This window comes from Rhizopus delemar, genomic scaffold (assembly GCF_000149305.1).
Source record: "Rhizopus delemar RA 99-880 supercont3.9 genomic scaffold, whole genome shotgun sequence".
NCBI lineage: Eukaryota > Fungi > Mucoromycota > Mucoromycetes > Mucorales > Rhizopodaceae > Rhizopus > Rhizopus delemar.
The window spans coordinates 2,096,726-2,120,929 of NW_027137835.1; the positions used below are offsets into that span (position 1 = coordinate 2,096,726).

A 24,204-nucleotide genomic window follows, 5' to 3' on the forward strand; every position below is an offset into this window, starting at 1 on the left:
CAAACTATCGTAAATCTAGCATGCACTAATCCACGAGTAACAAGTTGGAATTCCCTCACTTTTTAGCGGCCATTGTATGCATTTCTCTCTTTCTTGACTTTCCATCTTCACTTCTGCCCCTTTGAAAAAATTCTTGGATTTTCTCTTCTCCTTTTGACAACAAATCAGGTAGTAGAATGAATAAAGTTAGCGTTAAACAACATTAGTTACGCTCATGGTGAACAAGGTTTTTGGCATGAAAAGACGATTCATATTTAGTTTGCTTGTGAAGCTTCATTTTTGTTTTGACAACAAATCAAGATATCTGCTATTCGTAGAGTCTTTTTAAATCAGTCAATATGTTATTGTGTCATTAGAGTATGATGGGAGCATGGGAAAAGCACATAAAATCATGTATCAAATGTGCAAATATACAATGAAGAATGTACAAATATATGCTATACTAGGGATACTTCAAATTCTATGATGTTATAGTCTATAACAAAAGATAATTATGGATTCATTGCTCGAGAGAAGATGTATGTTTATTGAATCATACCATAACCAATTAATCCTATTACTTTAGTTGTACTAGAAACAATCGGATTGATAGACTGATCTATGCTCTTTCCAAAGTGTATGACTGACTATAGATAAGATACTGTACGTGCAAAAAGAATATTTTTTATAAAGAAAAGAAAGAGCAGGCATTATTGATACTGATAAAGCAATTTATATGATCACTGAAAATATAAACAAGTTGGAAGTAATCCTTTGAAATAATCTTTTAGGTACGAATCCTTTTCTGACCTTATTCTCTGTCATAATGTTACTTGACATAATAACACTGCACATATATTTCAATCATAAATAGCTATGAATTTCGAGTAGAAGAATTGTATAAATTTAAATGTAGATATATTCAATAAGAGCCTAGATCATTAAATAATTTGTATATTTATTGATAGTCTTGCGTAAAAACAGAAATGAAATACTAAAATCAGATTGTTTACATTGTATATTAAAATTTACAAATACATGTCTATAGTTGTATAACTGAAGGAGCAGTGCAATTGACTTATTGGTTATTGGTGGGTAATGTCTCTTGTTTTCTTATCAGACATGTTTCCTTGATAAACTGTGCTTCCTTCATCACCAGTTCTTTTTGCTTTTGATCGACGACGGACAAATAAAAATACACTTAATACCAAAAGAACAAAAAACAGAATTGGTAACAGAATAGCTATAGCCAATGCCCACCTCGGCAAACTATGTGAACCCTGGTTATCAAGATTGCTACCACTTGTCTGTGTAACATTGGGTAGGCTCTCATAAAAAGGGCCTTGTGTGCTGTGCATGACTTGGTATGCCAGAATGCCTTGATAACAAGCATTATAATCTAATGCGACCTCTGTTTGTGACCAATCTAGACGTTGATCTGTAAAAGAGTCATTCTTTGCAGGTCCTCCAACAATAGCTAATATAAGTAGTGAAGTTATTAAAAAGACCCCAAATTAATATCTTTCTACTGTTACCTCCATAAATAGTATGTGAGTGGCTCAGATCAGTTGGGTTTGCGATTGCTTCTGCAAGAGATGAAAATCCTGCAGAAAGGGCAGAATGTGGGTATTTTGGTGAATTATCTCGTTCGCCTACAACATAGTTTTGTTGAATAGGATTCATACCAAAGATGTAATTTAATTGCTTATTAGCAAGTTCTAATTAAAGTCTATAAGCTTACATCACACTATCCTATTCTTCTTTTTTTTTACCTTCATAACTTTCAATCTTTGCTGAAATGGATTCTTTGTCAGTGCTTGGTATGGATAATAGAGGACGAAGGATTTTTGCAGAGTAGTATAATAAAAGATAACTTGCGCTCATTGCATTAGAGTTACTGTTATCATCACTTTTATGTATGATTAATAAAGCCCACTGTAATGCATAAATACGCAGTAATCTTACCTATAATAATCCCAGAATAGCAATCCTCCTTTTGTTTGATTAACTGTCGTATTGTTCACCATACCGTCCAGGTAGTTTTCTGCATCTATTCTTCTCTGGAGTGACATATCTGGTTCTGAGATATTGAACAATGCTTCGGCTAGTAGTACATAAACTGCCCCATACTATATTGAAAAGTGAGACACTTATACATATAAACTCACTTGTATATTTATACCTTATTATCCCAATCTAAAGGCTCAGTATGATTTGTACGCCAATCACTCAGTTGATAGAGACCCAATGCGTCATCCAGATATGATTGATTATTAGTAGATTTATACAAGGCGATAGAAGAAAGAATCAAATCATCCAAATAATCTATTTTAGAGTAAATTATTTTAGTGCAATTATATTTGTGCTTTCTTTTTCTTACTCGTGCTTGCATAAACATCTTTAACAGTTGGAACCGATGATTGGTATCGAGTATATTCAATTGATTGTGAGCAATTGTAAAGCTGAGTAGCATGCAATAATAACACATTTGCATAAGCTGTGTTGCTTTCATCACCGGTTTCAGACGCAAGTACATGAAAAAAGGAAGATGCAGTGGCAAAGGCAGTTGCTATTTTCATAACTTTTTTTAACAAACCAAGAATTTCCCACTTTTTTTTTTAATTCTATTACCTGCCATAGACGCAGCCTCGGTACCAAAATGGGTTTCATTGATTTGGTAGCTCGGTCTTGGTAAAGGAATTCCTGTATCCGGGCCTATTTAAACAATCTGTTATTTTTTCTTTCCTTGTATTGAAAATGAGTTTTGTTACCAAAGTAATTGTTATCCAATTGAACATCTCCCACCTGTTTTTTTTTTATAAGAATAAGGTTAGAGTAAAGCTTTATATTTTTATTTTTCTTTACTTGAACATAAAGTGTACATTCTTGAGGGTGAGCTTTGATCATCCAGTCCGTTGCCTATACGAGGCATTAGTTGAGAATGCTTTTTTTAGAGTAAAAAATAGAACAAATACCCATTTCAATTGATTCTTCAAATAATTTGTTTGGTTTGCTAGTTTGTACCCTTCGAAATATTCCGTACCTAAAATCCACGTGAGAAAAATAAAAAAATAAAAACAGGCATTTTTTGCTACCTCCCCAACTTAGCATAAAAACCGTGTAACTTAGAGGAAATGTAAACTGAAGAAGCAAGTTAATAGTTACTTCAATGAAAAAGAAGGTGCTTTATAAATCAAACCTTTAAATAATCACCAGCATCATAATATCCCTATAAAAAACATATAAGCTTGGTGTCATTTTTAAACAAAAATATAATTTTTACCCCCGTCAAATCTAATTTAACATCTGAGCCGTCTGTTAAACATGAATCATGTCGCCTATTTGAATTTTTCTTTAGCAAAGGCCTTTTATTCTTTTGAATATCAAAATGTTTTTACCAAGGTAAGCGATTGTCATTGGGTAGCTTCCCAGACCTCTGGGCTTCATAAAATAGGATAGAATGATTCAAGAGCCTCACATATTCTGGGTCTGGCGTCTGAACTATTGTTAAATTATTGACAGCCGCAGCCGAAGCAAAGAGCACAGTAGGCAAGATTTGAATGATAATTATAGCAAGTAGGAATATCATTCGTATTAAATTTTAAAGTCGAAAGTATATATATATAAATAGTGAAAATAGAAGAGAAAGAGAAAAAGCAGATATTATAAAAAGTATAGGTGTAAGCATTGTTTTTATTTTTAATGCCTTTCTTGTAAACGTAAACTGCCGATTCTAAATTTATATCAACAAAGATCATTATACTCACACTGCTCAGCAAAAAAACAAAAGAGAGCTTAGCATTTGGTTCATTGTTTCTACAACAATACCGAGGGATTGAGCAATTTACTACTTGTAATAAAGAAAAAGGTGGTATTTCACAATGCGTCTTATAAGGAAATAGCCTATTACGCGTCAATCTATTATATGCATCCTTTATGAAATACTCAAAGAAGTAATAAATGCTACAATTCTAATTCATGAAAAACGCTCAACATTTGTGTTTTTCAATTGTCAGTCGAGAGGCTGAGCAGGACGGTTATCTGGATTACGTAAGATCAGGTGCCCTTATTTTCTGTGTAGGTTTAGTCAGACAAAAGGAAAGGAGCACTAAAGAGGAAAATAAAACGGACAGAGCATTCTTCCTTAGAGCCCAACAAGACGAATTGCATTTACAGTATTTCTTGTTATTTTCTGGCAATACTATTTTTGTTAGCAGAATAAAAGGACTGTGTACCATTACACAGTACAGAGTCTTTACACTCAAAACCCAATAAAATCGTAAACGTTCATCACGTTTCAATTCCTCCCAAACGTACTATGCTATTCATTTTGAGTAAATAAGGGTCAAAAGTATATATTCATTATAAAAGATATATGCTTTTATATGGCTATCTACTTATACAGTCATTTAGACACTGAAAGTACTTGTAAACTTTAAAAATACTTTCTCTATTTCACAGAAAACCCAGCCACATCAAATTTATAAAGGCCTTGTTATTCCTTTTATTTGTTGATGAAAACAAAAAGGTTGTAGTCGCACACAAAAACATCACACTCTGGTAAGAATCTACCTTTATACGTTTCAGAGCATACAGGAAAATACTGATTCGAGCTATATTTCTAAGCTTTGTTTGTAGCATTAACACAAAGGTTAACATCAACCACTCAAAGCATTTTGGTAAAGGTCTCGTAATATAATCTTTTAAAAGATTAAGAGCAGCTATTTCTTTTAAGGACAAAAGCTATATTCATCCTGTTGAGTTATTATTAAAACCAAGAATGAATTTAAATGTTTCCCATCACGACCAACAGTACGGTTGTGTAAGAAAAAAAAAAGACGATAGTAAACGCAAATTAGAAAAGTAATAGGCGAATTAGCTTGGTGAGACTATGGATAAATCCGTAAGATGAACTAATAGGGTTAAGACCATATAAAATAGCAAACGCGATAACAATAAGACCAAATATATAAATAAAGGATTGAAAAGAGGCTTTCAATGGCATAATTGAAGATAGTTGTAAGTACATCTTTCAGAATACGAATTACAGTTTGGCTATCTCGAAAAGGATAATAAATGTATGAAAAGCAAATGTAAACACAAGGTTTTCTCTCTTTTAAATTACAAACTTATTGTTTTGTTAATTTCTATATGCTTAATAAAAATAAGAGCTTGTAAACGATAGAAGAGCACGACATGTATAATTGCATCGATATTACTGATATTTACATGTCACACAAAGCTATGGCAACCATCGATCATTGTGGTACAAGAATAAATTGCATTAGACTATGCTGTAACCAGCCTCAAGAAACTATAAACTTTGTGAACACTATAACTAAATTCTGGATTACACAAATCTTTACAATAATCCCTATTGAAAACAGTATCTTATACACGTGAGTATACTTTTTTTTTTTAAAAAAAAAAGTTCAATTCAGTTCTTACAAAGTATACTGAGCCATTGACCAGAATACACTGATAGTTTCTTGTTATTGTCAAGAATCATTCTTTATTTGGTGCTTTAAACCTTGCTTTTTAACCAAAAGTACCCACTCCACCATGAGCCAACTCCAATTTAATTTTCAATGATGCGTATGTACTTTAGCTATTTATCCCTCTTTGATAATTAGATGATATGATTTGTTATGGAATTGTCCTAAATTCAAAACTGCTATAACTTATTTACACAGTTGTACGCACCATAAGATTAGATATTGTAGATGGTATAATCAATATACTCATATGCAATTAACTTTATATGAATATCTCTAGGTTGATAAGTTGTTATCAAGTTTTAAACTACTTATTTCACAGATAACGCATTTTTTTATTATTTTTAATGGAAACAAACTCCTCCATTGATATTGGGTAATATACGATTTGCTACAAATATAATATATTCAAGGTGATTATTTGTGTACAAGTAACTAATAATGTAAAACCTTATCTTTTATGAATAATAACAATGTATTTAATATTTCATGTTTACATAAAATAAAAATAATTTATCTGATAGCATGAATGAGTTGTGTTTAATAAACACAATCCATCAATATTTAATTGAGCAGCCAATGCTTATGAAACTATATCGCCTGTATATAATGGTATTGCATGTACTCCTTTTTTTTATTTTATTGGGTATGACTGTTTCGGTTACTGTCACATTTTTTCGACCATCAGAAGCTACAACTAAGGTTATTCGTAGGTGATAAAAAAAACGCAGATGATTCAAATCACAACGTGCCTCTCACAAAGAGAGAATTCATTACTGTTTTGTTATCTATCCTTATGCGTCTTTGTAGTTCTTTAATATATTCATTTAAATTACTTTATTTTCCATTTACAATCATAGTTGCCTTTTTGAGAGAATTGTAGAAAGTCAAATTATTATTATATAAAGCACATAACTCATAGCTTACTTTTTTTTTGTTTCATTTATTCTTTTTATATTTAATACAGACAAAATGACGAAACAAAAAGCAAATTTTTCTTGGGCAATTGGTGGTTTTTTCTTTGGTACTTTATTGACTTATACTATGCTCCCATCTTACACCAATCATCAAAATGGACATGGTGTTAGACAACAAAACTATCAAAATCTTTTCAAGAGAGGAAGTGAATCCGACATTCTAAAATTTGGAAATCCAGGTAAACCAAACAAAAGAAGGTGAGGGTCAAGGAGACTTTAATGTTGACCGATCTCTATTTTTCTACTTTCAAATACAGGACCTGTCGTTGACATGCTTGACCATATTGAGTATACCGTATCCTACGATCGTCGAAACAGACTTCCTCATTGGGCTGGAGAGCATCTTACGGTTGATAGTCTTAAGAAAGGATCTGGTGTAAACAGAGATAATTCAGATTTTCGTGAAGATACTAGTCTACCTGATTTATTTAGAGCCCATTTGAGCGATTACAAGTACAGTGGTTATGATCGTGGTCATCAAGCCCCTGCAGGCGATGCTGTATCAACACAAGAAGCAATGGACGAGACATTTTTATTGTCAAATATGGCGCCTCAAGTAGGCGTTGGATTTAACAGAGAATGTAATTAAGCTGTGAATATACTTTTTCCCTTTTGACTCATTCATTTCTTCTTAGATTGGGCATATTTTGAAGCATTTGTCCGTGATCTCACTCAGAGTTTTGCTGATGTCTACGTGTTCACTGGTCCATTATTTTTACCACAATCAACAGAAGGCACTTCTGTGTTAGGAAATACAAATATTAAGCTCAGTGGGACGAATGTAACAAAAGCAGTTGTAAAAGCCAGTCAGGCATCCTATACAATGACTTATAAGGTCATCGGCGGTAATGGCCCAAACATTCCTGTGCCTACACACTTCTTCAAGGTTTTGCTTGCTGTAGATAATGGAAAATATACCGCTGGAGCCTTTGTGCTGCCCAATCAAGCAATCGACAGTAGCACTTTACTCTCAGAATTCCAAGTGGATATCTCGGCTGTTGAAAAGGCAGCAGGTTTACAATTCTTTACTAAACTGGATAGATCTGCTTTTGCAGACTTGTGTAAAGCTGTCAAATGTGTTGTGAATTAGTTTCAGATACTATTTAATAAATTTATTTATGCATTGTCTAATTTATCTATGAATTGCTCCACTTCACAGTCGACTGACAGCCAAAAGGTGAAAACCTGCCCATTCTTTCAAAAAATACTTCATGTCAATTATGCATTAACTATTTCTGATTCTAGCCAAGTAATAACAAAAGAAATCTTTGATTTCTTGTAACATAGGATGCCTATGCTTCGTATCTTTCTGTATGCTATCTACACATATCTGTATTTTACCTACTACCAATGATCATCTAATAACAATAAAACTTCAAGGTATTAGATTGCATAAAAGGCCAGCTGTCTTTTTCCCAAATTTAGTTTTTTACTAAACCATGGTTTATATTATTAGGTTACATAATAACTAGATCTTATACCCAAATTGTTCCTTTTTGTGAACAGATTAAACTATTTTATTATGCTTCTATTACTATATGAATAAGATACAATACATAAAGCAGTAAAAACCACATTCATGGTACTCACTTGTCATTTTAAAGTTTGATTTAGAGTTGAAATAAGCAATGTAGTATTAATACAATTAACTTGCTTTGGTATAAAGAAGAAAAATAAAAACATGGAAAACTTTTGATTCACCCAGCAAAAAGCCAAATTGTTCAATAGAAAAACAGCAAGAAAATGAATTAGGTTTAGATAAAAGACGAATGAAACATCATTTAGCTAAAATACCAGTAATATTTTTTTGGACAAAGAATGTGCATGCTCATCGGAAGCAATGATTCAGAAGAAGCACAATATTTTCTGAGTAGTAAGAACTGGTATGACAAAAATAAAATAAGGGTCAACAAGTGTAAATGTATCATCTCCTGAAATTTCGTGAATTTGAAGTAACAATAGGAATGAGCTGGAGGCCGATGACTGTCTGCGTGCTTTCCAGGTACGCAGTGGAACGTACTTGACTGAATATAGAAATTATTTATTCCCACGCTTGTATCCTTTATTCGGAATCTAGCCAATTTTTTTAACTCTACTTTTATACAAGGTAAAGCAGAGTTCAAATACTATTATCATTCAGACTACGTTGATTAATAAAGAAAAATCATTTTAAAATGCTTTTGAGATCAAATGAGATCAATTGGCTTTGTTAATAAGATTAGGAATGAATCGTCATTAACATTCTTTCTCTCCCTTTCATATCATGAAATAGATCATTTTCAAATCGTCAATTCTTTTTTTTTTTATTCACGAAATACGTTTAATTAAAAAGAAGGGGAAGACAGCAAGAATAGAATACATGTTTCTCATGATTGACACAAGCTATTCTCTAAAATTTTCCCATAGGTTGTGATTGAAAATGCGGATGATCAAAAGAAAAGACACGAGAATGTGAATCAAGTTTGAGTTTTCTTGGAATGATCAGACGTCTTTTTGATGTAACCAAATCTTATTATGATGAAATACCGCTTTCCTTCTTTCTTATTCTCACTAAATGCCTCCCATACTTTCCATCGTCTGATGTTTTCCTTTGAGAGAATTTCGAGATAGCTAAAAGTTACACGGAACGGATACTATTTCCAAAAGCAGCAAGTAACACACACGTCCGTGTCACTGTTATTTTCATCTCTTTCTCTCAGTCTCTTTTTTACTCTTGTTTGGGCATCACAATGATTATAAATAGCAAATAAAATAAGTTGGTAATTGACAAGTTATTTAAATCACGATTAGACATAAATAAAGTAAGATGTTTATGTGTGTGTAGATCAGTTTTTTAGTGCCAAAAAAAAAAAAAAAAAAAAAAGATCTACGTGAATCTTTTTTGAAAAGCGGAAAAAGAAAAAAAAATTACACAGAGCGAATGATGAAAAAGTGAAAAGGTGATTGATTACTATTATTATACAATAATTTATAAATAGAAAAAAAAATTAAACTGTTGTGGTCGTGTGAGATCAAGTGTTGAAGACAAATTTAGAATACAAGGAGAGCTAAAGCGGAAATGGCTAAAACGATGGGCGCAGTCTTGGAACGAGAAGCACCTGATGTGCTTTGAGCCGAGGTTTTGTTGGATGAAGCACTGCTAGAAATAGATTGATTTCCTCCTTTTCCAGTAGAATTGCCAGCAGCAGGAGCAGGAGCAGCAGCAGTAGTACCATTAGCAGAAGGAGGGCCAACAGGTTGGGAAACGATAGAAATATTAAATTCCTTAGCTACAGCTTGTGCCTTTGCAGCAATATATTCAACTAAACCAAAAGCAGCACCACCTCCATTGTTATTGGGTGCAGTGACACCTTGCCACAAGTTTTGAGTGACTTGATCAAATGTCCAACCAAAGTTAATACCAGGAGATTGTTGAACGATCGAACGATCCCATTCAAGATCAGGCAAGAGGAAGTTGTGAAGGGCCAAGACACGGTTAGTCAAGGTGACATTATTGAACAGCACACGCACAGTCTCAGTCAAATATTTTTCAAAGGTGGCCTTTTTATCAGCATTCTGTAAGAGGTTGTTGATCATGACAGCGCCAGGGTAACGAGAAGGGAAATCCTTGTAAGAAACATCAAGAAAAGCATTGCCTTCGGGTGCAGCCAAGTTGACACCAAAAGTACCATCAAAGTCTTGATCTAAAAAGTACCACTTGTTATTATCAGTTGGATCACGATAGGCACCATCATTGGTCTGTCCCATCCAGTAACCATCCCAATCGGCAGTCAAGTATTCAATAACCATGAAACGCATGAAACGGTCGAGATCAAACATTTTTTCAAAGTTTGCAATGGCTGTATTATCGGTATAGGTCGTCTCGTTCCAGGCCTTACAGAGAGGATCAAGAGCTTCATAAGCTTCACCATTAGGATTGGCTGTGTTGGCAACCCAAGAAGAGTATCCATCGAGGTTACCAGGATGATATAAGAAGTCTGCACCAGAGGCACCATCATAGAGAGGACCCAAGGTAGCAGGTGGTTTGCCATTATAAAATTTAGCATTGATATAGGAGAATTGAGTGATATCATCCAACATGTTGAAGGTACCGAAGCCTTGGTTGTTAATAAACAATCGAACCATGGTAGCATCATTGGCATAAGTACCCATGGCATGTAAAATGTCAGAATAAAGACGTTCACGAATCTGTGTAGGATCTTCTTCCATATGTCGAAGCTTAAAGAAATTGCGGTTACCCATCGTATCACTTCCAGACAATATCCAGTTCCAAGATTGTTTTGCATTGTTGTGTTTCTTGCCAGCACCGTGAATACCAAATGAGACATTCTGGAAAGAGTAGACGTAATTAGATCCAATAAAGGTCAGTGTACCACTGATTCGGTCAGCAGGTACGTTTTTAACCACATTTTGGACTTGACTGTCATCTCCGTGGAAAAAAACGCTGGGAATATAATTGTCATCGAAAATGTCGGCTTTGCTTCCAGAACGAGTCCACTGAGGCTGAGAAAGACAATGTTTATTTTAGCTGAGAAAAGATAAAAATAAAATAACTTACGTCTTTTTCAATTGGCCAAGGTAATTGAGGAAGGTTAGCATAAGTGACGGGGCGGTTATAAAAATCATTAAGTGTTGAGTTTGTGATTCCATCAAGAGAACGATCAAAACTTTCTTCTGTTCCACCTGCAACATACTATAGAATAAGATGATTAATCTCATTGAATTCAAACTAAATTTATGATTACTTTGTATGTCTTTGAGGCACCAACTTCAGCTGAACCAGTGAAATAAGGGACATTTGCATCTGAAGCAGTAAGTGTCACTTGCTGTCCATTTACAGATACTTTGACATCAGTTGCATTAGGAGCAATTACATTAAACTTTATTGAAGCAGCGTGTGTAATAGCCACTAAAAAGGCAGCGGATATAATAGATAATTTCATGAGTTAAAGAAAAAAGGGTGAAAAAAAGGCAAAGTGGGATCCCCCATCGAGGCTTTTTATATCTTGTTGCGGAGACAAGTTTACACTAATAATAGGAGTGACGTTACAAAAAGGGGAAATTATGGTGCGACAGTAAAATAAGCAGATAAAAATTTGGAAAAGAAGAAAAAAAACCCCCCGAATTTGATTTTCCGATGAACAAATCAAATCAGATACTTTTTAAACAATAAACAGTTTGTGCACAAAGTAGGCTCGGAAGTTTAATTTTACTTTTGAATATATTTTTTTTTTCTCTCTCTCTCGAATGGAACGTAAATCACGCTCATCTCGTTTAGCAAATGAAGAAATGACAGAAGTGAACATTTGGAAACAAATATGTTCTTCTTTAATAAAACTAGAAGGAATTCAAAAAGACGAACAAGTAGTTTTAAATAATATAAATAACGTACAATATTCTATCCAGCTTGAAAAAGGTAAAACTAGAAACAAGAAACAAAATAAAATTTTAACTTTATCAATAGGAATCTCAGGTTTAATTCATCAAAAATTAAAAGACAATTATAGGCGTGGTATTGAATTATCATCTAATGAAACAAAGTAAAACAGATTATATTGTTCTGTTTAACAGTAACCGATAAAAAATAGATTAATACAGGATACCATTGAGAAATTATCAGTACTAATTGCTTTAAGAGAAAATAACGAAGGTTCATATTATAATTATTATCATTATTACACAAATAACACATTTAAATATAAAAAGACCAAAAAAGAAAAAAACGTAAATTAGAACCAACGACAGATTCCAGGTAATACACAGATTGACTGTTGTATCGTCTCTCTAACTTATTTATAGACTAAATACACATGTTATATTTACAAAAGGAACAACTGTAACCAACATTTAATATAATTTACATATACTTGTTTGTTCATGTAGTGAAATAGGTTGCTGCTAAACAACCCGATAGAAATGATGAATGGATATTGGCTGTTGTTGTACAATATTATCCCGATAGAAATAAGTATCAAGTAGAAGATGTAGATGAAGATGGTGGCAAACAGTACATATCCATTAGATATTATCTTCAGTGAACTTATTTATTCTAGATATCATATGCTTTCTCCTAAATATCTAATTCCTGTACCAACTCCCAAAGAAGCTGAAAATGCACCTGAAATACCTGCAAATCAAGATGTATTGGCTTTGTATCCTGGAACAACTTGTTTTTATAAAGCAATTGTTATTTCACCTCCTAATAAGGTATATGGCTCATATCAACATATAACATTTTCTTATCTATTGTAATAGAGCAAAGACATAAAGAATTATAGAGTTCAATTTGAAGATGATAACAATCAAGTCAAACAAGTAGCTCCTGAGCATGTTCTCGAAATGCCTCAATTGTCTTGATATAAACGCTGGTCGTATTTATTAATGTTGTCTAAATAATTTATTTTCATTGGCTATAATCCTTATTTCCATGCTATCTGTGCATTATATTCTAGATGATTGAGATAAAAAAAAGGGGGAAACTGTAGTCTTTTATTTAGGTTTATAGAAATCATCAAGAAAAATAGCGGAGAAGAGGGAGGGGGGGAAGAGAGGATCAGAAGGGAGACTGTGAGAAAACACTCCTTGAAAAAAAGTGTATATGATTATATCACAAACAACAAGTCACGTTAAACTCATCTTCATCATTTGTCCTATCAAATATGCGTCATTTTTTTTTTTCCTTGTTTATAAAGTAATGCCTAGTCAAGTACAGAGTGTTCCAATGTAAAGAATTCTTTTTATTTACTTCTTTCCTGGGTAGCTTCAAATACTTCAAAGAGATCTCGAAAGTGCAAGTTATTTAGAATTGAGAGAGTTCATAAGAACTATTAATCATCTTTTGAGAGGAAAAGATAGGATAAATATTTCTGGAAGGAAAGGTGAATTAGCAGTACGATTAGCTCATTTTATAACAAAGCTTATCGACGAAAGAAAGAGATCCATGTTGAGTTCGATTGTTACTGCTATTAACGATATTGCTGTTAAAAGGTTTATTTATTTTATAATAAAATACATAAATTAACGCGTATTTGGTGGTGGGGAAATATTAATTGATAGATTTCATTGGACTATGGATAATGATACATTTAAAATCTACAAAACTCCACTAATACAAAAAACACCAACAACGATACATTTTGATCAAATACAATTCAAGTGTAATTTATTCTTTGAGCCAATCATAAAGATAACCACTTTAAAAACATTACCAGGTAAATACCACTTAATCATCAAAAGAAGCACAAATAACGCCTTGTAGTTTCGAATGGAAACGTGTCAAACAGTTTTCAATTCACACTGAATTCAGATCAACGTCAATTACTTTCTAAATCAAGTCAAATCGACGGCCATCCTATCTATCAAATCCGCTTCTTTTGCTCAAAGTTGGATCACTCTTTAAATAATCTTTTGGTTGAATTTCCGCCTGTTTGTGAGATCAGGCTGAATGGGAACACCATCTCTGCGGCAGTAAAGCGCATACTCAATACTGTATATGCATTAATGTTTATAAATAGACACTACGAGTCTTGAAGAATAAACCGGGTACAGTCAATCCACCTGATATCACAATCATGACAAGGAAAAAGGATACAAACCGAGTTGAACTTGTCCATGGCAGTATTAGTCAATCTTATATTGCTGGTATTTTTATCGTAAAGAGGACACCAATACAAGCTATTATTAATGAAATAAAAAAAAGAAGGATATCAAAAGAAAGCATCTTGAAAGAATGTAAGGGAATTATTAGCTATATGACAGTAATAATAATTCATAAATAGTGCAAGAAAGACAAGAAAATGAGCAAGACATTGCTTTACAATCACAAACACTTTTAATGAAATGCCCTGTAAGCCATCACATCTTTTTTTTTAAAAAAAAAAACATACACTTGCTTACCCATCATCCTTACAGCTCGCATTCAGTCGCATAAAGATACCTATTCGTTCTATTCACTGTCATCATCTTCAATGCTTTGATGCGAATACATTTTTATTAATGAACGAACAAAGACCTACTTGGACTTGTCCTGTATGTAATATTAAGATAGAAAGCTACAATCATCTCATCTTGGATGGTTATTTTATGGAAATATTAAAAAATACACCAAAACATATTGAAAGTGTTAATATTGAACCTAATGGACATATTGTCATCGTAGACGAACATCCTTCGTTGTCAGAAAATCAAGAAGATACTGATAATGATGAACAAGAAGAAAAAGATGCACCTGCCATAGTAGAATTGTCAGACGATGACGATAACCTAAGTATACCCTCATCCCCAAAAAGCACTCAGCAACAACCAGCCTCTGCAACGGTTGATTTAATTAGCAGTGATGAAGAAGATGGGTAAAATAGTGATAATAAGATAGTAATAATAGTAATTTGAAAAGAAATAATAATAGGAATAGTCAGGAAATAGATCTCTATCCAATCAATCTTCCAACCCATGTCATTCCCTTTCCACCAGAAATTATGTCTTCAGCTCTATCGTATAAATAATAAATGCTTCATTTTATTCAGACGCACGCAATACTTTTTGAACTTCTAGTCTTCTTTCTTCTAATAAGGCCTCCAATTCACGCTTCTTTGAGCGCACATCGTCCACAATTCGATTAAGACGGCGAACAGCGTCACGAGCAGCATCAATATCTCTTTCTTGTTTACGTACTTTGTCTTCAATATCCGATTGATCCGTCAATTGACGTAGCTTGTAATCGTAAAGTGCTTGAAATTGGTCACGAAGTGGACGAGAGGCAAACGAATCATACTGTTCACTTTCTTTGGCTTCATTGGCCTTTCTTTCTGCCTCTCGAACACGTTCTTTTAATTCGGCTAATTCTCTCTTTAGCATCTCCTCTTCATCATATTTGCTGCTAGTAGTACTCTTTGAGCTTAAGGATGTACTGGCAGCTCCCAGACGGTTAACGTAACTGTCTGCCAATCTTGCACTGCTTGACATGGGCGTACTATTTCCCTTACGAGCACCTGTGCCTGATCCAGGGCGTTGACCAAAATCAGCTGCGTATTCACCAGCAAAGGCTGCGTGAAGATCGGGTGGTAATTCCTTGGGGATACGTACTCCCTTGGTACGTTGGTTGAGGACGTGATAAAACATTAAACATTGATCTTGAGTAAGTGCATTAGCATGGTTAACATCTATCAGTGTCCTTTATCATAGTGCTTGTTAGCCTTTTTTTTTTCTTATTGCTGTTTCTTTATTTACCATGCATTTGTTAAATCTGTACGAGGAAGTCCCAAAGTAGTATAGAAATCATCCATTTGAGCAACTAGAATAATTCATCTATAAGCATCTATAGTCATTTTCTTGCAAAGCTTACATTTAACTTTTCCAGTATCATTTGCATATTTTGCATAAATATTTTGATAAGAAGTCATTTCATCCGATGTCATATCCCAGCTAAATTCGGGTTCTTGGTATCCTTGCTGATAATAGCCTGTAGGTTGTGGTTGCTGGTAATATCCCGTTGGTTGAGGCTGTTGTGCTTGATAGTAACCTGTGGGCTGAGGTTGCTGATATCCAGTAGCTTGTGGTTGTTGATATCCGGTAGCTTGTGGTTGCTGATATCCAGTAGCTTGTGGCTGTTGATATCCAGTGGGCTGTGGTTGCTGGTAACCAATTTGCTGTTGTTGAGGTAATAAATGAGCTTTACTGGGAGGAATTAGTGCAGGAGAAAGAGAGATGGGCGGTTCAACACCATTAATACAGTCAAACGTCAAATGCATTGCTATACAAAATTCTTCAAAGTCAAGATTCCCGTCTTTATCAATATCTGAAAGATCCCTATATCTTATATAAGTGCTTCGTTCATTCTCATACTTTATTTTGTTACATACCAAATGCGTTCTAGACGGTTGGGGGGTAAGTTTGAATTTAATAAAACATCTCGAGCAACAGAGCCTAATATATTTAATTAGCATTTGCTTAAATCTTATTGTTTGCTTTATTACCAGGCATATAACCATTGACCTGACCTCTTGCTTGAAATATTTCAGCATATTTTTGTTTTTCAGCAGGTGTAATTCCATTCATCTTTTTTATTTATTTATAAAAAAAAGAAAAGAAAACTAAAGGGAAAGGGAAAGAAAAAATTAAGTGTAGCACCCTCACCATTTCCAGATATGGGCAAATACAGGATTTACCTAAATGGCTACCTATTTGTACGTTGATTGGATGTCTGAGATTTTGTATTTTAAAAAGAAACAATTGACTTTACAGAGTGTTGTATCTATAACAAAATACAGATGGATCAAGCCTTGTGTGATATATCATGTGTAGGCTATGGTTCAAGCATGACGAACTGATGTACTCAATCAAGCTATGGTTAATCTCACATAAATTTCTCCTATAAAATATGGTTCTTCTTCCTACATCCTTCTCGCGACTAATTGTTGGTGCTAAAGCTATAGAAACATAGCACAACACAGTGCAACAACATACCTATCAAATGAACAGCATCGATTTCAGAAGCAACGTAAATTAGACTTGAAGTTGAAGTTTAAAACGGTAGATCCTGGGCCATGTCGCAAAACAATACGTAGTTGATTACATCGCAAGTATGCCATCAAATATAATGCTCCTCCTTTATAAGTATTTCTGGTACTTTTATAAAATACAGAAACTTCTTTAAGCGCGTCTGCAAACCAAGGTAACCGTGGCATGCTGTTCCTAAGTTGTGCAATAGCTTGCCTGGTCATGAGGGTCGTGTTCAGATAGCCAAATAAGTTGTTTAGTGAGGAAAGTATTGCTGGGGTAGACGTTGTTATTTTATAATTCGATCAGTAGAATTCGACTGCTACATAGATAATGAGTGTTGAAGAAATTAAAGGAGCAGGATTCTCTAACAGGTAGTATATGCTATGAAGAGGGCTTTTAAGAATCTCAGTTTTTCATAGACACAATAGAATGTGACTTGACTAGTTGGATCCCAAATAAATGATAATGATAATGATATTCTTTATTTTAAACAATACACTTGTGTAATCTTTCATTTCGTTATTCTACAATCAATAGGATCCAACTTCACATATTATTCAATAACTTTGAAGGAAATCGAGGTTTAAATAACGCTCATAATAAATTATACAAAACTTTTTAGCTCAACAGATAAACCGCGCATGTTCATCAGCATGAAGAGTTTGAGTTTATTGCTCAGTTTCAACAATATATTTTGTTGATATTGTAAAACATGAAAGAATCTACAAGAATCAAGATACCAGTAAATACATTCATTCGATAAACCAATATAAATATAAGCATTGCATTGCATGATCTGAATGGTTTTTTTTTATGTGTAAATTCGTGCACAATGCACAGATATTATCCATTTAGCAATCAGAGCTTCACAGTATATGCTATACTGAGCCTCAACAGTCTGTTAAAGACATATACATTAAACCATGCCATTGTATGTATACACACAACATTCAGCTTCAAAGCAAACATAATTTATTATTATTTCAGCTTCTTAACAATGAACTTAGTGACGACGAGAAGCAGCAATAACACCTTGAAGTTCTTCGATCTTCTTCTTGGCACGAACAAAAGTACCGAGCTATTGTAGGACATGTGAGTTACTGTTCCCACTGATTGTCATCATTTCGATTTTTCTTACCTTGGACTTACAAAGCTTCTTGGCACGCTTGTCCTTGGAGTTCTTGATCAATTCCATAAGACGACGTTCATATGGGGCGTAACCAGCAACTTCACGAACAATGGACTTGACAAAAGTGGTACGCTTAGAAGCAGCCTATAATATGAGAATGTGAGTTGATCTATTTCTCTTTTATGTGTATGGATATTGAAAAATAAAAAGGCGTTTTCTATGTTTCTATCTCTGTCTTTTTCCATTAAATTAGTTGTGCTTTGTTCCATCAACATTTCAATGCGTCTTTGTTCCACTTGGACAATATTTCTCTTTATTTTTCAATATCCAGTACATTCATTCATACGTACACCAATTTTGTTAGAGGGCTTGAGCTTGAGTTCACGACGAGCAGTGATGTGACCCTTGTTGATACCAACAGCGATTCCAGACTTGGCAACCATTGTGATGTATGATGAAAGAGGGAGATTGGATGGATGTCCTCTTGGATACTTGTTTTCTTGAACGAAAGCATTCTCTCATTCCGATTGAATCAGAGTCTTCATCGGAAAAAAATTGTGCGGCCCGGGATTTTTAGATATTCAGGAACAGTTATTTCTTGACAGACAAAAGACTGGTCTCTTGTACTCTTTTTCTTTCTCAATCAAGTAACCCATTTCTTTTTTTATCAAGTTTCTTTTCCTTGAGCGCAAAAATAAGATGAAATGAATGTGTTGATATATCTCATATAAGACGAAAAAAAAAAGAAGCTATTTTTTAGATCAAAAGATTCAATAAAAAAAAAGATTTGAGATGAATTATATGTTTTTATTAATTAAATAAAACTAAAATGTGGGAATTTTGCTTTTATCAAAACATCAGTGAAAACAGTAAAATTTGTCTGTGTTACATTTCATCTGAGTGATCTCCCAAAGATAAAGTTGACAGGCATTTGTTTTTCTGCAAAAAGCTTATTTTTCTTACTTGTTCATATTACACGTAGCGCCTTCTTTAGGGAGACACAGACAAATGGTTTATGTTAAGTTCAATGTTTATCAAATCTTTTAACAAACTTTTTGCAAATGGTTATAATACCGCTTATTCTGCCATTATTCTGCTTTTTTAAATTAATTTTTTAGTCACTTATTTTTCTGCTTGAGTAACAAAAATCCATAATTTCTCTTTTATTGAGTACATATTAATCATTGGGAAATTTTATTTTGCTTTTTATATCAGTTTCAGTGCGTGTAGTTTTTATTTATTTTTTATTTTAAAAAAAGAAAAAACAAATCGGAGACATAATTCATACAGTCTTAATCGATTGTATGATCGGATAAGCGATTTATATCAAAGTAGGCGTACAATGACTTTTGTGCACACGTCTACTTAGATAGCAAAGTAAAGTCTCGTTTATAAACAGAATAATTTAATTGGATCAGATGCCATCTTTTTTTCTTACTTAGACCCAAACAATCCAATAGTTCAATTGTAATACAAAGACATGCGCGTGTGTATACTGGGAGATTAATTTTTTGATATAGAAAAATAAACCCCTACTATAAATGAGCGGGGACAAATTACATAATATTTTTTTTCTCTCTTCTTCTTTTCCCAATTTCTCCCTTCTTATCCCCTACTCTTTAGAAATGTTGAACACTGACAGACAAACTGCCAACCAATTCCCCATGCAATGGGTTGCCGATATGGATGTTGATGTTCAACCCAAGGCTGCTCGCAAGACTTCCATCATCTGTACCATTGGTCCCAAAACTAACAAGGTTGAAAAGTTGGCTGAATTGATTGATGCTGGTATGAATATCGTTCGTATGAACTTTTCTCATGGTGATTATGAATACCACAAGTCAGTTCTCGATAATGCTCGCGCTGCTGCTGCTAGTAAGTATTATAAGAAAAAATTTTGGCAAAGGAAAAGAGGTTAACCTTTTTTCTAAAAAAAAAAAAAAAAGCTCGTCCCGATAAGGTTATTGCTATTGCTCTTGACACCAAAGGTCCTGAAATCCGTACTGGTTTGATGGCCAACGATACTGAAGTCCCCATCAGTAAAGGTCATGAGATGAACATCACTACCAACGAAAAGTATGCCACTGCTTGTGATGCCGAAAACATGTACGTGGACTACAAGAACTTGCCCAACGTGATTGATATTGGTAAATTCATCTATGTTGACGATGGTGTTCTTTCCTTCAAGGTGATCGAAAAGGGTGAAGACTTTGTCCGTGTTCAAGCTCAAAACAACGGCAAGCTCTGTTCCAAGAAGGGTGTCAATCTTCCCAAGACCGCCGTTGACCTTCCTGCTCTCTCTGAAAAGGACAAGAACGATCTTCGTTTTGGTGTTGAAAATGGTGTTGACATGATCTTTGCCTCATTCATTCGTCGCGCTCAAGATGTCAAGGATATCCGTCGTGTCTTGGGTGAAAAGGGTAAGAACGTGAAGATCATCTCCAAGATTGAAAACCACCAAGGCATCATGAACTTTGATGAGATCTTGGCTGAAACTGACGGTGTGATGATTGCTCGTGGTGATATGGGTATTGAAATTCCTTGCGAACGTGTGTTTGTTGCTCAAAAGATGATGACTGCCAAGTGTAACTTGGTCGGTAAGCCTGTTGCCTGTGCTACACAAATGCTCGAATCCATGACCTATAACCCTCGTCCTACTCGTGCTGAAGTCTCTGACGTTGCCAACGCTGTCTTGGACGGTGCTGATCTTGTCATGCTTTCTGGTGAAACCGCCAAGGGTTCTTACCCCATTGAAGCCGTCCAAACCATGGCCACCACTTGTGAATTGGCTGAATCTGTTATCTGTTACGGTCCTCTTTTCAACCAACTCCGTAGCTTGACTACCTGGCCCACTGACACCACTGAGACCGTTGCTTCTGCTGCTGTCTCTGCTGCTGCTGAACAAAATGCTGGTGCTATCCTTGTCCTCTCTAAATCCGGTCACTCTGCTCGTCTCGCTAGCAAGTACAGACCCTCTCAACCCATCATTCTCGTCACTCGTGAAGAACAAACCGCTCGTCAATCCCACCTTCACCGTGGTGTGTTCCCCTTCGTTTACACTGATCCTGTTGCCGCCAAGTGGGATGAAGACGTTGAAAGCCGTATCAAGTGGGGTATTCAACAAGGAAAGAAAGCTGGTCTTATTAAATCAAATGATCCCGTCGTCATTGTTCAAGGATGGAAGGGTGGTCTTGGTAACACCAACACTGTCCGTGTATTGATTGCTCCTTAAATTATTTTTCATTAATCTCTTATAATTAACATTTTGCACGCATTTTTCCTAATAAACATTGTGTTTGTCTTGAAACATAAAAAATACAAATTATTTTGCATAAGTGTGACGAGTGTGTGATACTAAAACAAAATTAATGCAGTTTCTCTTTTTTGTTTCTCTTTTTTATTATAAATAAATGGGTACAATAACAAGTAAAGACAACCATCTTATGCCTCACAATAATGGTAATAAACGAATAATGCCTTCATTAAGGTCGCAGCTGAGCCATAAAGGCAAATCAGCTTCATTATCAACCGAAGAAGAAAGTGACATAACCCAAGGACAACACTCTGTATCACCGGCACGTCAACCTTCTTGGAAGAAAAGCATAAGGATAACAAAGAATGACGATACAAGTTCAATCACTTATTCTAGTTCAGAAGAAAATGAAGAAGATATATCACGACGTACCTCACTTGCCTCTGTGGAAGTGAAAAAGAGAATACAGCAATACGAAGTAGCATCATTATCATTATCAGACACTAATTCAGAATCGAAAAGTATACCAAAAGAGACTTTATTTTTGGATGATAAATTTTGGAAAGGTCCAGTGAAGCCATTTATTACCTACAATAAAAATGATGAAAGAGAATATGAAAGACAACTAAGAGAGGTAACAATATAAAAAAAACACTCCCTTTTTGTCGACTAATCAATATAAAAGCATTATGTTTTGAAACATATATTCAAGGGAAATATACATGTCCCAGTTCCGCGAGATATCCCCATCATCATACTAGACAGTGACTGTGGTGCTGGATTTTGGACACTAGATATGGCGTTAGAATATCCAAATGCAAAAGTAATTGGATTGGAGGCCTTTAATGAAAGAAATGGATCGAAAAATCCTGTGATTGGAGCACCTAATATTGTCTATAAGCTGGGTGATTTGACATCTCATTTACAGTTACCTGCTAATTCAGTAGACATCATTCATCAAAGAGATGCAGGAACCATTATACCTCAAGGTGCTTGGTCTGCATTATTGCGTGAATTAAAAAGAATTGCAAAACCTGGAGGGTACATACAGTTGGTAGAATACAGTAAAGTTTTAATGTACAAAGTAAAACTAAGTGTTATACTAACAGACATGTATCAGATTATGTTTTGGGTGATGCTGGACCAGTACTTACGCTTGTGAATGAATGGTATGAGAACGCCGCTAAGGCATTTGGAGTTGATCCATCAGAAGTGAAGCGGTTGAAAAAATTCCTTATTGAAGCAGGCTTTGAAGAAGTAAACGAAAGAATAGTTAAAATTCCTATTGGTGAATGGCATAAAGATAAAGGTAAAGATAAGAGAACTAGAAAAATATTTGATCTAACTGAGCATAGTTCAAAAAGAGAATGGGTTTTTATACAAGCAACTTCTTCGATCATTCTTTAAATCAATTAAGTCATGGTGGGTAACAGAGCTAAGAGTTTCAGAACAAGAATTTGATAAAGTAGTCAATGCTGCTTTAGAGGAATTCGACGAACAACAATCATATACTGAGTGGGTTATTTATACAGCTAGAAAGCCTATTTAATTTCTTTTTTTTTTTCTTTTTCGCTAGATCGAAAATAATAAAAATATGTATTTATTTTAGCGTCTTGCTAATAGTGGAGGAGGCATAAATATATTAATTTTTTCATCCCAAGCACAGGTAGCCACCTGTCCTTCCACATAAAGGTTAAAGTCTAAGCCCAAAACAAATTCAGTATGAGCATCATGAACATGAATCAAGTTTTGTCCTGGCATGGCAGCTGTATCCCAAAATCGCACACTCATGTCATAGGCAACGCTACCCAGTATATTAGGTCGATGGGGGGACCATCTTACACGACGTACAGCAAATTCATGTCCAGACAAGCAAATCACCTCTCTATCCGGTCGACGAAGATCCCATACTTTAATTGTTTTATCTACTGAACCAGTAGCTAACATATGATCTTGATATTTGTTCCAATCCACTGACAAAATCTCGTTGTGATGAGCTCTTATGGTCTGGACTGATCTAGGCTGCTTTGTATCCCATATTTTAACTGTTTGATCTCCTGAGGCTGAGGCAAGCATAGTGGGGTTATATGGAGACCAGCTGGTGCTATACACACAGTGTGTATGTTCAGTGTATGTTTGTAGTGATCTCGGTGCTTGAGGGCTCCACTAAAATATTCATACATCAGTAAATATAAAAGTATACAATTATTCGTGTTTACAATCTTGACTGTATGATCCCAAGATCCACTTGAGAATAAATCCTTTGTCACTAAATTCCAATCAACAGAAAACACTTCCCTTTGATGTTCTTGCCAATTTTGAATTGGATAATCCTAGAAGGATTTTAATATACATGATTGCGCGAATAATTGTTTGCTTACTGCCAGTGTTGTATCCCACATTTTAATTGATCCATCACCACTTGAAACAACCAATTGATTTTCGTTTATTTCACTCCATGCAATATCAAATAAACCATCTTGTGTATCATAACTACTTGAAGTGAGTTTATATGCTTCCTCGTTAAGTATTTGCTTACACTCTCTCCACTACTACACCGTCACCCATTGAGTTCATAACAAACAAACGGCCATTACCCACAAGTCCAAAGTTAGAAGCCGTAGCTACTGCGAGTTTATTTTCAAAGAAGGGACTCCATTTCGTCTACATGAAGAAATAGTTGAGTCTAGCAATTTACGCCAAACAAGAAAGTTTACCGAGTAGCCATTAAAGCCTTCAGTACGGAACTGTGTAAACATTAAAAAAGGCGAAAAAAGGAAAGAAGAAAAAAAGAGAGAGAGAGAAAGTAGAAAAAAAGTTTGAACCTGAAAATGAAAGTGTGTGTATTCAAGCTGACTACAGTTTTTTTTCCTG

At 34.6% G+C, this 24,204-nt stretch overlaps 10 protein-coding genes across 10 annotated transcripts; 5 read left to right on the forward strand and 5 right to left on the reverse strand.

Moving 5' to 3' along the window:
- Window positions 1-1,064: 1,064 nt before the first annotated feature.
- RO3G_11880 (uncharacterized protein) lies at window positions 1,065-2,863 on the reverse strand (the record flags this gene model as incomplete). The annotated part of the gene is made up of 8 exons (XM_067666464.1): window positions 1,065-1,456; window positions 1,515-1,697; window positions 1,752-1,888; window positions 1,945-2,108; window positions 2,162-2,304; window positions 2,360-2,548; window positions 2,611-2,694; window positions 2,845-2,863. The coding sequence occupies 8 exons, from the start codon at window positions 2,861-2,863 to the stop codon at window positions 1,065-1,067; spliced, it is 1,311 nt and encodes a 436-aa protein (XP_067522565.1).
- Window positions 2,864-6,446: 3,583 nt separating this feature from the next.
- On the forward strand, window positions 6,447-7,704 carry RO3G_11881 (uncharacterized protein; the record flags this gene model as incomplete). The annotated part of the gene is made up of 4 exons (XM_067666465.1): window positions 6,447-6,630; window positions 6,709-7,032; window positions 7,087-7,512; window positions 7,697-7,704. 4 exons carry the CDS (start codon window positions 6,447-6,449, stop codon window positions 7,702-7,704), a joined length of 942 nt encoding a protein of 313 aa, XP_067522566.1.
- A 1,777-nt stretch (window positions 7,705-9,481) lies between these two features.
- On the reverse strand, window positions 9,482-11,394 carry RO3G_11882 (uncharacterized protein; the record flags this gene model as incomplete). Its single annotated transcript, XM_067666466.1, has 3 exons — window positions 9,482-10,954; window positions 11,010-11,144; window positions 11,197-11,394. 3 exons carry the CDS (start codon window positions 11,392-11,394, stop codon window positions 9,482-9,484), a joined length of 1,806 nt encoding a protein of 601 aa, XP_067522567.1.
- A 1,117-nt stretch (window positions 11,395-12,511) lies between these two features.
- Window positions 12,512-12,808, forward strand: RO3G_11883 (uncharacterized protein; the record flags this gene model as incomplete). The annotated part of the gene is made up of 2 exons (XM_067666467.1): window positions 12,512-12,658; window positions 12,707-12,808. 2 exons carry the CDS (start codon window positions 12,512-12,514, stop codon window positions 12,806-12,808), a joined length of 249 nt encoding a protein of 82 aa, XP_067522568.1.
- Window positions 12,809-13,520: 712 nt separating this feature from the next.
- Window positions 13,521-14,286, forward strand: RO3G_11884 (uncharacterized protein; the record flags this gene model as incomplete). The annotated part of the gene is made up of 4 exons (XM_067666468.1): window positions 13,521-13,662; window positions 13,710-13,918; window positions 13,966-14,103; window positions 14,230-14,286. The coding sequence occupies 4 exons, from the start codon at window positions 13,521-13,523 to the stop codon at window positions 14,284-14,286; spliced, it is 546 nt and encodes a 181-aa protein (XP_067522569.1).
- Window positions 14,287-14,965: 679 nt separating this feature from the next.
- Window positions 14,966-16,504, reverse strand: RO3G_11885 (uncharacterized protein; the record flags this gene model as incomplete). Its single annotated transcript, XM_067666469.1, has 5 exons — window positions 14,966-15,620; window positions 15,677-15,740; window positions 15,792-16,255; window positions 16,309-16,372; window positions 16,423-16,504. 5 exons carry the CDS (start codon window positions 16,502-16,504, stop codon window positions 14,966-14,968), a joined length of 1,329 nt encoding a protein of 442 aa, XP_067522570.1.
- A 1,447-nt stretch (window positions 16,505-17,951) lies between these two features.
- RO3G_11886 (60S ribosomal eL36 domain-containing protein) lies at window positions 17,952-18,143 on the reverse strand (the record flags this gene model as incomplete). The annotated part of the gene is made up of 2 exons (XM_067666470.1): window positions 17,952-18,026; window positions 18,087-18,143. The coding sequence occupies 2 exons, from the start codon at window positions 18,141-18,143 to the stop codon at window positions 17,952-17,954; spliced, it is 132 nt and encodes a 43-aa protein (XP_067522571.1).
- A 1,559-nt stretch (window positions 18,144-19,702) lies between these two features.
- On the forward strand, window positions 19,703-21,309 carry RO3G_11887 (pyruvate kinase; the record flags this gene model as incomplete). Its single annotated transcript, XM_067666471.1, has 2 exons — window positions 19,703-19,952; window positions 20,024-21,309. The coding sequence occupies 2 exons, from the start codon at window positions 19,703-19,705 to the stop codon at window positions 21,307-21,309; spliced, it is 1,536 nt and encodes a 511-aa protein (XP_067522572.1).
- A 241-nt stretch (window positions 21,310-21,550) lies between these two features.
- RO3G_11888 (uncharacterized protein) lies at window positions 21,551-22,879 on the forward strand (the record flags this gene model as incomplete). The annotated part of the gene is made up of 4 exons (XM_067666472.1): window positions 21,551-21,964; window positions 22,043-22,394; window positions 22,451-22,639; window positions 22,686-22,879. 4 exons carry the CDS (start codon window positions 21,551-21,553, stop codon window positions 22,877-22,879), a joined length of 1,149 nt encoding a protein of 382 aa, XP_067522573.1.
- A 56-nt stretch (window positions 22,880-22,935) lies between these two features.
- On the reverse strand, window positions 22,936-23,898 carry RO3G_11889 (uncharacterized protein; the record flags this gene model as incomplete). The annotated part of the gene is made up of 4 exons (XM_067666473.1): window positions 22,936-23,496; window positions 23,550-23,663; window positions 23,712-23,823; window positions 23,870-23,898. 4 exons carry the CDS (start codon window positions 23,896-23,898, stop codon window positions 22,936-22,938), a joined length of 816 nt encoding a protein of 271 aa, XP_067522574.1.
- Between the last annotated feature and the right edge of the window lie 306 nt (window positions 23,899-24,204).